The 12,534-nt window shown below is 34.4% G+C and overlaps 1 protein-coding gene across 2 annotated transcripts in view; it reads left to right on the forward strand.

The window, feature by feature from the left end:
• The window catches only part of DNAJB14 (DnaJ heat shock protein family (Hsp40) member B14), a gene marked incomplete at both ends in the record, with an annotated part of 33,060 nt that extends 29,172 nt beyond the window's left edge, over positions 1–3,888 (forward strand). For both annotated transcript variants that reach the window (XM_079708052.1, XM_079708053.1), the window contains one exon: positions 3,764–3,888. In XM_079708052.1, the coding sequence (XP_079564178.1) occupies positions 3,764–3,888 (125 nt within the window). The remainder of the gene's footprint in view (positions 1–3,763) is intronic.
• Between the last annotated feature and the right edge of the window lie 8,646 nt (positions 3,889–12,534).

Below are 12,534 nucleotides of genomic sequence, written 5' to 3' on the forward strand. Positions count from 1 at the left end.
TACCACTAAGAAAGAAAACAATCCTGGTATAAACTATGTCATCAGTGTTTAATATGTATCCTGTTTCAGAATTAAATTTGAAACTCTTCATCAATTTAGCTTCAACAGGTAACACTTAATGTACAATGAGTTTTGTTGACATTCCACATTCCTTTACTTATTTTGTAGGTAGAGAAGTTCTGGTGAACACTTAATTTGTTTAGCCTCTTCCAGCCTCAGCTTCCTTAATTTAAGCAGTTATATCTATAAAAAGACTGACTATTGACCATAAGAATCTGCTGAGATGCTCCATGTGAACTGTTATTATAGTTTTTTGTTTTTCTTACTGTTCCAGATAATAATATAGACCATATAGTGTAGACATTGGAATTAAACAGACTAAAGTTGAATCCTAGGTCTGAAATTTTTAGCTGAGTGATTAAGGCCGAATATTCTAACCTCTATGAATTTATTCCCTTGTGTATACAATGGATGATGATGATGATGAGTGGGTACAGGAAGTAACTATAATTTATATAATGCCTATTTTTTCAGTCATTGTCCCAAGCCCTTTATATATATTAACTCATTTAAGCTCCACAATGACACTGTGAGGCGATTATACCCACTTTACATATGAGGAACCTGAGGCATAGAGAGATTAATTAGTAACTTGCCCAAGGTCATTGAGGTGATCTGTGATTCAAAACCAATTTGCTTTCATAATCTAGGCACTGTGCTTCACAGTCTTCTCTCTAATACCTAACTTTATGGGTTTGTTGTGAAAATTAACTCAGGCAATAGTTGAAGTGTTTCACATGTAGTAAATACTCAGAAAATGGGAGCAATTATAATCTCTTATCCACTAGGGAAAATTTGATAAAACATAACCATTGTATACTTCTAAGAGAGTTCTTATCTCTGGCATTGGTTTCTTCATCTGTATACTGATAGTTAGAGGAGAAACCTCCTTGGTTTCTAAGTCTCTGAGTCTGTGAATCAGTATGTTCTCAAAGTGGAGAAGGTTACATAAGACCAGTGGTTTTTCAGCTGGGAATGATTTGCTCTTTCCTCCCAGGGGACATTTGGTAATGTCTGGAAACTGTGTGCGTCAACACGGGGTTGGGGTGGAAGGGATTGCTACTGGCATCTGATGGGTTAAGGCCAGGGATGCTGCCTAACATTCTAGGATGCACAGGACAACCTCCACACCAAGAATTATCTAGCCCCAAATGCCAGTATTGCTGCGGTTGAGAAACCGTGCATTAGCCAAAGGTCTTAAGGGAAGTATTTCCCAAATTTTACTTATTTAATTTTATTTCACCTAATTTTTTGATCTGTAGCACCTTGCACAATTGTTGGTACAACATAGGCAGAGTAAATTTTTGATGGATATATGAACAGTTGGATGAATGATTAATGAATTCATATGAATGAATGTATGAAAGACCTGCTTATTTTGTGCTAAAAGAATGATGAGCACATTAGATATCTCATTTTCAAATACAAGTCCTAGTCCCCAGCCAAATACGGGTGATTTTGGGGTTATGCATACTTACATTCTATTACCTTAAATAAAAATTGGGAATTGACTGCATAAATAGAAACAAAGAAGGAAAGGTATTCATGTTTATGAATGAGTGTAATGTTATGTTTAAAGTGCCTGCTCTGGGACTGCCTTGCAAGATCCTGGCTTCACCAACGCATTACCTAGTTACTTAACCTCTCTAAATCTTAGTTACCTTGTCATTAAAATATGGACCATAACAGATAATATATGGTAACACTTAGTGTAATGCCTTGTACCCATAAGTGTTCTATATTATTATTTTTTATTATTTTTTTTTTTACTCCATCCCTAGCATAAGCCAAGTAGTTTTACTGGCATAATTTAGTTTAATCTTTTAACAATCCGACAAGATCAATATCAATAGGTTCACAAAATGTGAAGAACTGGTCAATCAAGGTGAGGGGTTTTAGAGTGTTTATTGTGGTACTCAACTTGTGTATGTTTGAAATTTTCAATATAAAATTCAACAAATTCAGCACATCTATAGGTCTCTAGGTTAGGGGCTTGAATACACTTTTGCCAGTATTTTTCTGTTCTGGAGTCACTTCCAACACTCTCTAATGTCTAGATTGGTAAAATGGGTGTTTCATAAAATACAAGCAGTAATTTGAGGTAATGGAAAGAATATCAGGCTAGGAGTTAGAGATTTGGATTGAAATCTAGATTCTGCCATTTACTAGCCTGGTGAACTTTGCTTTATCTACCACACTTGGAAAGAATCATCTGCAAATGGATTTTACAAGTGCCTCATTTGTAAATAAAAGGAGGGGAGTGATTTTAATTAATTTGTTAAATCCTAACCTGATTGATCATTTCTGAAAATCTTTACAAATAGAATACACTCTTATCTATGAGTTTATTTTGAATGTGGTCCTGATTGATGTCCTCTAATTTGGTCACTGTTTTTGGTTACATCTTATCTAAGTGAGCCCACCCTTTAGAAGTGTTAATAAACAGTGAAACGGCTGAGAATAACAGGAAAGTAAGGAATAGTTCCCTGAAGAACGTTTGGTTTCTAGTCTCTTTATTTTTCTTTACTAATTCTATCCACATATTGAAGGAAGCGTCAGAAGTACTTATTTGCTGAATATCACTGCTGTGATTGTATAGCAAGCTTTTTTCTCTTTTGTGTTCCTTTAGTAAGTTTATTATATATGTGTTTTTTTTTTTTCTTTTTTTTTTTTTTTTTGTGGTATGGGCCTCTCACTGTTGTGGCCTCTCCCGTTGTGGAGCACAGGCTCCGGATGCGCAGGATCAGCAGCCATGGCTCACGGGCCCAGCCGCTCCACGGCACGTGGGATCTTCCCAGACCGGGGCACGAACCCCTGTCCCCTGTATCGGCAGGTGGACTCTCAACCACTGCGCCACCAGGGAAGCCCTATTATATATGTTTTTAATTCAAGCAAACTCAGAACAAGATTGCAAATTTTTCTACTCAGATCTTGGCATAATTAATTAATCTGGAACCTTAATAAAAGGTCGCAGCAAAAACAACCACTAGCAGTATTGAATAGCATATGGTATCTTTGGGATAAGAGGTCAAGATAATGCTTTAGAGCAGCAGTATTTAAACCTTTGGGAACAGGAGTGGAGGAGGGAAAGGGTTGATAGGATAGCATCCTTATTTTCTTTTCTAGAGTAGCTCTGTGACTTATTTATTTATTCATTCATTCATTTATTCATTCATTCATTTATGGCTGCGTTGGGTCTTCGTTGCTGCGGGCGGGCTTTCTCTAGTTGCGGGGAGCGGGGCTTACTCTTTGTTGCAGTGCGCGGGTTTCTTCTTGTTGCGGAGCACCGGCTCCAGGCATGCTGGCTTCAGTAGTTGCAGCACTTGGGCTTAGTAGTTGTGGCACGTGGGCCCTAGAGCACAAGGGCTTCAGTAGTTGTGGCACACGGGCTCGGTAGTTGTGGTGCACAGGCTTAGTTGCTCTGTGGCACATGGGATCTTCCTGGACCAGGGCTCGAACTTGTGAACCCTGCGTTGGCAGGCGGATTCTTAACCACTGCACCACCAGGGTAGTCCCTCTGTGTTTGTTTCACATGGTAGGATTCCAAATGGCTTTTAGGTCTAGTACTTGGATTTCTTTAAAACAAACAAACAAACAGTTAATAGAAATATATTGAAGGACTTATATGAAACATCTTTGAGTTTAAACAACTAGTTGATCTAAATTACTATTTACTTAGAAAAAAATGTATTTTTGTTAACAGAAACAGATATGCAGTATGCAGCAAAAGTATACCACGATGAACGACTCCGAAGGAAGGCAGAAGCCTTGAGCATGGACAACTGTAAAGAATTGGAGCGGCTGACCAGTATTTATAAAGGAGGATGAACTGGGATTTTATTTATACCTTTTAGAGTACTGTTTTTTCTGTAAGTAAGTTTAGTTTCATCATGAGAGCTAAAGAAAAAGATTTGGTGTTGGAAACTAAACTGAATAGTTGGTCCCTGAAATCTTGGACTGTTTATGACCTACTGGCTCCTTTAAATAGTAAGAAACTGAAAACTAAAATTAATATTTTAGTTATGCTTCTGCAATTATTTTCACTTTAAAAGCTTATACGATTCCTAACTAAAAATGTCTTGAGAAAGGATTATCACACCTGTAGCAATTTCTGGTTTTAGATTCTCAGTTTTTTTCCCCTTGTCATGTAAATATTTATGGAATGATCATTTTCTGTATATACAGGTTATTCCCTTTTTATTTAACTTCTTTTGGTGTTTAGCTCCATGAGACACTTTAAAGTGATGGAATAAATGTTTTATGACAAAATTACATTTTCCTTGTCAGATGTCCAGTGTGTGGAGGTTGCAATGAAACTTTATCAAAAAAGAAAAAACAAAAGTTGTTTAACTTTGTGTAAAATCTTGTAGCATTACCAGCGTAGAGGGAATCGATATTTTTAATATTGCCATTATATTCTAAATTATATATTGAGATAAATGAACTGGTGTAAAGTATCAGTTTGCTATTTATTTAGTTTTATGAATTGCTAAGCCATGCATAGAAATGAAACGCTATACTGATAGATTTTAAAGAAAATATGAGGAAATGGCTATATAAACAATAACCAAAAAGGGTCTTCAACAGTAAATTGCAGTTATGTCATTTGCAATTCCAGTAACTAAAAGGCCCCCAAATGTTCATATATATACATCTTTGAAGGCTGCTAAAATTTATGAAGAAAAGGACCTACCAGTTTTACCCCCCATGGAAATTTGCAGTTTCTTCTTAGTGATCAGGATCCTTAGTAAACAGGATCCGAAACTAATTGAGTTCTTAATATTGTCTAAGTAATAGGAAAAATTACTACTGAAATGAAGCTTTGTGCCTTTTAACCTGATTGCCAACTCGTAAACATATAGGTAGATTAACAGCAGACTTACTTGATCAGAGCATGATCTGTTTGGCCATATACAGCAGCGAGCAGAAACACAGCAGTAGGTAGAATAGTGATTTATAGCAAGTTATCCTTACAAAAATTTGAGCTAAAATCTATTCACCATTGAGTAATTCAATTAATCCTATAGGAATAAGCTCCTTATAATTAAATCCATAATATAAATTGGAAAAATCAGCTGGAACTTGAAGTTTTTGGTGCCTGTATGTTGGATATGAAACTATTTGATTTCTAGTCTTCTATGTTTGTTTTTTTTTCTTCTATGTTTAACAGTTGTATTTTAATGATTTTGCTTTCATACTCATTTAACAGAACATGAACACATCTTTGGTAGTTTTTTTTGTGTGTGTGAGAGAATGCTAGTTAGAGTGCAGTGTTCTTTTATTTAAAGATTTTTTTCTGAATGTAATTTATATAGCATCTGTTGAATAGAACTTCTGAAATGACCATTCTTTTTTAAATGTTCTCTTGCATCCCCTTTTCCAGGTAAATCAATAGAAATGCTTGATTGAATTAGTTGTTTAACTAAACAGCATACTATCCTAGGAAAACTGGACAGCTTAACCAACTTTCTTTAGAAATTCAACCTTAAAAAGAAAAAATAGCGTGCTTAAGAGAAAATACAATTTAAAATATTTTCTTCAGCTTATAGAATTAGTTTCTGAAAAACAAGGTCATAGCATTCTAATTAACTTTGAAAGTTTATATGCATCAGAAAACATACAAATATAAATGAAAAAAATTTCATCCATTATTTTTCCAGTTTTAATGGGAAATTTACACTATTGTGATTGATGCTTATGTGAATTGAACTCTTGTTGACTGATTCTTTTTCCCTTAATCCTGACTTTAAGGGGATAGGTGAAGTTATCAAGTTAAGTGAAGTTATATATTATGAAGTCATACATGGCTTTTGGACAGAACTATATTTCAGTTGCATTACATTTCATTTCATAAAATGCATTTGATGAAATTTTCAAACAACCGTGGGAAATGACTGATCGAGTGCCTGACAATTTAAGCCACATGTAAAGTATTCAAGTAAAGAGTAAGTCCTTAATGTCACCTATATCATGGTATAAAGGCCTGTCCAGGTGTCTTAGAATTTTGGGTTAATTCTACAAAGTAAAAAGAATTCTACTATCTTTTTTTTTTAAATCAAAGTGTATGATTTACAGTGTCAGCTATCTTGAGATGTAAGATTTTCACATTTGCTGCTCTTCTAACAAAAATTCCATTTTGCCATCTTATTTTTAGCTTCCTGAGCTTTCCAATTTAATTTGATAACTTGTCCTCTTCATTTTAATCATTGCCTAAAAGCCCTCAATCTTTGAGTATTGATTTACTAGCTTTTCTAACTGGTATTTTAGAATTTTGGCAGCAATTATATTTATTAGTGCTTTACATTTTTATCCCTTTTTAAACACATACACAGACATCATTGTCTTTGCGAGGATTTGGGGGAAAGTAAATAGTACCTTTTCTCCTCCTCTTTTAATTCCTTTGTTTTCAAATAGGTGCTAGCCATTTGTAAGTTTTGGAATTTATTGTGATCAAATCTGAGAATTTAATTCTCAACAATGAGAAGTAATAAGTGAAAACAATATGTTTTGGGAACAGACTGCATTTGAATGCTTAAGTAAGTATTTGTTTCGTAATCATTACATTCTTATATATGATAATTACAAAGATTTGGTAGAGAAGAGTAAGCCCTTAAGGTATATATATGCCAGTGCATTAAACCACTTTGCTTTTATGTCAGCTCAGGTGTTATTAGGAACAGGAAGATAGAATTCCAGCCCTTTGCTTTAATTGCACTTTCATGCTTAAGTGTTCTTCCTGTTAAATCTTTAGTTATGCTAGTATGTAAAATTGTTACTGAGAGAAATGGTTAACCTCTTGATTTCCCTTTGTTGATTTGTAATATTTTTAAATGCAGCTGTTATTTAACAGATGTGACATGTTAGTAATACTTAATAATGCATTCTAACGTATTTCATTAAAAAAATCTCCCACCTGTGTTAAGGTAGTGAAATATTTCTAGATGTTGGCCTGAGGACCAAATGAGCCATCTTTTTAGTTAAGTAAGAATTATGTCAAAAGACCAAATGATTCAGAAGGAGAATTTGTGCACTTATTTAGCTTTCCCATAGGAAGCTTGTGTTCAGTATTACTCTTACTATTATCTATCTTCATACTGAGTGAACCAACTGAAAAGGCATTCATAATCTTTTTTCTTAACTGAACATAAAACCTTCTGAAAATAAACAATAAATCTTAATTTTAATCTGTACTAGATAGCTGAAAAACTTTGTCTCTTGGCCATATTGGACTACTGCCTAAAGTCCATAAAATTCTCCATAAACCCATGAAAAAGAAAAGAGAGTAGTCTCACAATAACTTCAAAGTTTTTTTAATTCTAATTTTTAAGTTCAAATAAGCGGGTACAATGAGGATCTTCAATAATTCTTGCACATTCCTTTAATAATCTGGCAGGCAATACAGTCCTCGAATTCAGGCTTCCTCTTCGTTTTACTACTATTAAATAGACAGTTTCGTATAAGTGGAAACATTTTCCCTCAAAACACTAGTTCAAAACATATTCCTTATATTAAGGATTATGTAACCACATTTTTTGTAAATTCCTGTGTGTAACTTTCCTGTTGATATGTGATTCCTTTTCATTTATTTAATTTTATTATCTGCTGGTTTTGGGGCCAATAGATTAGTGAATATTCTGTGGCTGTGTCCATGTATACATGTGTGTATATATATATATATATATACATGTGTATATATATATATTTTCCAGCTAATACCTCAAATATGTGATTGTTTAATATATACCACATTATATTTGCACAGAGCAGGGCTTCCATTAGCAGTGGATTTTCTTATTTCTAACTTTGAAAACCAGTCCACAGAATTTCATTGGTGTGGATTCTTTCTGTTGATCTTTTCCATATTTTAACAGAGATTCCTATTATAATGCCCATACTTCAAATATAATTGTATCTTTCTATAGCAATCTGGAAGTATGTAGGGGTAAGAAGTGTTTCTTGGAATGTTTTAGTAAGTTACCATAAAAAATTGGAATTACTCGTTGCCAAGCTGCCTGGTGACTGCATAACAGATGACATCTGGCATGAATGTGAATGTCTCATTCACTTCAGCCCAGGAGTTGGCACATTCTAATCTGATATTCTACTTTGCCATTTAAGAGCACCACTAAAATAATAGAGATTTTTCGATGACATCGGAGTATTTTAAGCATCAATTTAAAAATGAAGTGCTTTGGACTGTATATGGATGGATGACTATATCAATGAGAAGAAAGAAACTCACACATAAATAATATTTTTGTAATTTATTTGTATTAAGAAATGCTTCTTACCTTTTTTGTTTTTTTAATTTTTGGGTTGCTACATAAGACTTTCTTTCCATATGAAGTTTAGATCATGTTTTTTAAAAGCTGCAGGTAATTTTCAAGGTGTGATGGAATTTTAATGGAAGCCTTGTGTAAGTTAAATGAAGTGAAATTGGTAAAGGAGATCTTACTTTGTCTATAGTGCATTCAAGATTATACAATTAAATTTCAAAATGAAATGTCTGATTTGTAAAATATTTAATGTTATATCAGACTTATATAAAATAAACTTTTCTGTGTGAGAACTCTGTTAAAGAAAATGCATTTGATTTTTAATGAATGTTCTGCTGAATGATTTATGATGAATTTTTGTCTTTCAGTCTCTGCAGTTTATCTCAATATATGAATAAAAAGGTCTGTTCTCACTGTAAAGGATTTGTTTTTATCATGTTTTATATTCTTAATATGGCCTTTCCTTCATTCATTCAACCATTCAACAAATGTATGAATGTTTGCTATAACCCAGGCAGTAATATGGGAATTAATCACTGAACGAGGCAAAAATCCTTATGAAGTTTACATCTAGCAAGGGAAATAAATGTCAAGTAAATAACTAATTATAATTATGATGAATGCTACAAAGAAGATTACAAGGTACAACAAAAGCATATATCTAGAAGACAACCTACTCTGGGAGGATTAGGGAAGGTTTCTCTGAGGGAGTGAGCTTAAGCTGAAACCCAAAAGATGAGATAAGTAGGAGTGAGGTGAATGCTAGATAAATATTTCAGGCAGAGTGTGCTAAGTTGATAAAGTCACAAAAACTTTACAGAAGTGAAAACAAACTTGTATGATTATGACATAGGAAGCCAGGCTAAGTTAGAGAAATAAAATAAGATAAGGGCCAGATCCCATGAGGCTATATGTAAACCATGATGATTTATGTTCAAAGAAAAACTTTGAGATTTTTAATGAAGGAGTTAACATGATGAGACTTGAGTTTTTAAAATAACATTTTAGTTGTTGTGCAAAGAAGACTGGAGGGCAAAAGTGAATGTAGGAAATGATAGGAAGTATTGTCAAAGGAGAGATGATCATGGCTTGGACCAGAGTAGGAATATAGTGATTGATTTTGAGATACAGTCAGGATGTAGAATCAAGAGAATTATTTGATTGATTGGATTTGGGATAAATGGAGGCAACAATTAAAAACTTTCCAAAAATTTGGCTATGAAAAGAAGTAGAGAAAAGGGGTGGTAGCTGGAAGATGTGGTTTCTGAGAAGGCTTTTGTTTTTTCAATTATTATTTATTACATGAAACCTTACTACTTATTACATGAGAGACCTTACCAATTCTTTTTATTCTGGTGGAAAGGGGCAAGTAGAAAGTGAAAAAATAGAGAAAAAGAAGGATAATAGTATTAAGTACCTGATATTCTAGAGGATGTTGGAGCCACTGCAAAGATGGAATAATTACTTTAGCTAAGAGACACCACCAGCATTCTTTCAGAAAGGAATATATGGGTTATAGCTTGTATTTTCTTAATGAGATAAGCAGTTTATGGAAAATTAGGGGGTGGAGAGGATGATAAGCAGACACTTCAAAAAGAATGAAGACAATTTGAAGGAATCATTTTCACTGAGTCATCTGACTAGTGAAAAGTAGGATTTCTTTGGGTCCCACATTGGTGACAGAATTTACAATCTGTTAAATTTTGTGTATTTTTTCCAACTTAATCCAGCAGCCTTGGCATAGACATGTAGAATACAACTCATCTAGCTCTTCCAAATTTGAGGTTCTGTCAGGCAGGAAAGATGGTAGGGGCATTTAAGATGTTGACAAGTGAGTGGTTTCACTGACTATTAGATGTAAGCCAGAGATCGAGGGAATTAGTGATTTCTGAGGTGACTGCCTAAGTCCAGGGTGTGGTGACCATGGGTGATAGTATAGAAGAGAAAGTTATTGTATAGACCTTATAATTGTATTTTCAATGGGCCAAATCCCAAACCAGAGCCAAAATCAAAATTTGTAAGACATTTTCCAACTTGGCCAGTGTACGTGATAAAATTTTCATTTTTGTATGTTGGAGAATCAGCAAGACTTTCCTCCCCATACGAGTTTGAATACCAATAGAATTTTCACACAGACAGCAGAGCCAGCCTAAATCCAGATGATTGATTGATTTTTTTGATAGGAAACCAGAATCTAAAAAAAAACCAAAAAAATTGAGAGCTCTGCTATAACAGCTAAGAGCAATTTAAGCTAAAGAAAAGCAGAAACAAAGGCTCTAATAAACTCAGAACTTTAACATGTGTATGTTTGTTGACTATATAATGTACTGGTATGCTGTGTACGTAGTAGAACAAAATAGCAAATTTGTATAATGAGATAAAAATTTTGTGTGCATATGCATGTATGTGTATACTATCTGTTTCTTTCTGAACTTCAGAGATCATCTGTTAAATCCCACTTTGGAGAACTGGCACACGGTGCTGATAATCTTTTAGGTCAGTAAATATTTCCCTTAGTCCTGTACCAACAGCAGTGTTATTGATGGGTAAATGCAAACAGATCAATCTGAGTACATAAGGAACTCTCCTATTGACATGCCATAATTTGGAAACCACCACACTTGGAAATTAAAAATCTTACTAGATTTTTCAATTTGTAGACGTCGTGGTATTTGGAGATCTTGGAAAGCTGTGCTCTCCCTTTTTGCCACTCAAGAGGAAGAAGAATATCAGCAATATTTTCCAGGTCAACTACCATATAATAATGTCATTAAAATGGATAATTATGTTAAAATGAAAAGTAGTGCTTCCAGAAATTAGAAGTTCTTGCTAGAGTTCATATTTTTATTTGCCTCCAAACTTGGGGGCAAATGGTGGGGAGGTACAGGTGAAATAAGGAGTTTTAGTTTTAGTCAGGGCCAGGACTAATGGTTTCTTGTAATCACTTTCATTCTACAAATGTTGAAATGAGTACCTACAGAATGCAAGAAACAGAGGCATTGTAGGAAACTGGAAAAAATCTAAACTGTGACCCTTCTTTCTAGAACTTATGGTCTCACTGGGTAAACAAACTAAAACTATGACACATAATTATGCACAAATAAATATCAATCATTCTTGGTAGTATATAGGAGCATTCAAGAGAATGTGATGGATGAGAAGGCGTTATAGGGAAACAAGATTTATATAACTAAGGCAGAAAATGAAGGGGTTTAGAACATGCCACCCTGAAATATGCCACTTTAGCTATTGATTATTTTGATCTGAAGGCATTAGGAAACAGCAAATGCAGGAAGGGCTCTCTGACCTCCTACTTTCTACTTAAAGGCTTGTCATAAAATTTCCCATGAGAAAGGTGCCCTCCCTCTACCAGGAAGAGAAGAACATTCTTATCACCAGAGATGGAACTGACACTGAAATGGACCTGTGCAAACAAACCTACTAAAATAACCCTTATCTTCCATTAGTTTATCCCACACGTTTAATAGTCACTGTTGAACAATCTACTGCCCCTAGCCCAAGCCCCCTTGTCTGTCTCATCCCCACAATTTATTGTTCTTTGTGTAAAAAGGTATATAAACTTTGGGCCTAACGCCTTTGGGTCTTCATTTTCCTTCTGAAGACTCCCATGTACATGTAAAAATATTCAATGAATTTGTATGATTTTCCTCCTGTTAATCTGCCTGTTAATTTCACTGTTAGACCCAGCCACAAAATCAAAGAAGGTAAAAGGAAGTTTTGCCTCTCCTATGAGAGAAATAAGCATTTCAGATTCGGGAGCCTCCATAACTAGCATGGGAAAATAAGAGTCATTTGGATGGAAGGGTGAGGTAATCAATTCGGCTGGGAGTATAGGATTCACAATAGAGTGCATTTAGAAGTAAAACAAAATGACATGTTAGTGCCAGATTAAATACTACATCAACTATTGTCTGCAATGGTATATCACTAAAGATTTTTTGATCAGCAATAATGTACGTTATTTTAGAAAGGTTTAACTGGCCATTGTTACGTGGCTATTGATACAATTTTGCTGAATGGAATAATGGTTTGAATGAAGAACTGAAAAAATCTAGATGTAAAAAAACATTAAGGAAGAAAAGAACATGAGGAAGGAAAGAGAGCAAACATGATACCTCATGGAATCTTGGAACCAACATGGACATAGATCAGGAAACAGGTTTACTGGAGTTTTTAG

This window comes from Hyperoodon ampullatus (genome assembly GCF_949752795.1).
Source record: "Hyperoodon ampullatus genome assembly, chromosome: 1".
Classification (NCBI taxonomy): domain Eukaryota; kingdom Metazoa; phylum Chordata; class Mammalia; order Artiodactyla; family Ziphiidae; genus Hyperoodon; species Hyperoodon ampullatus.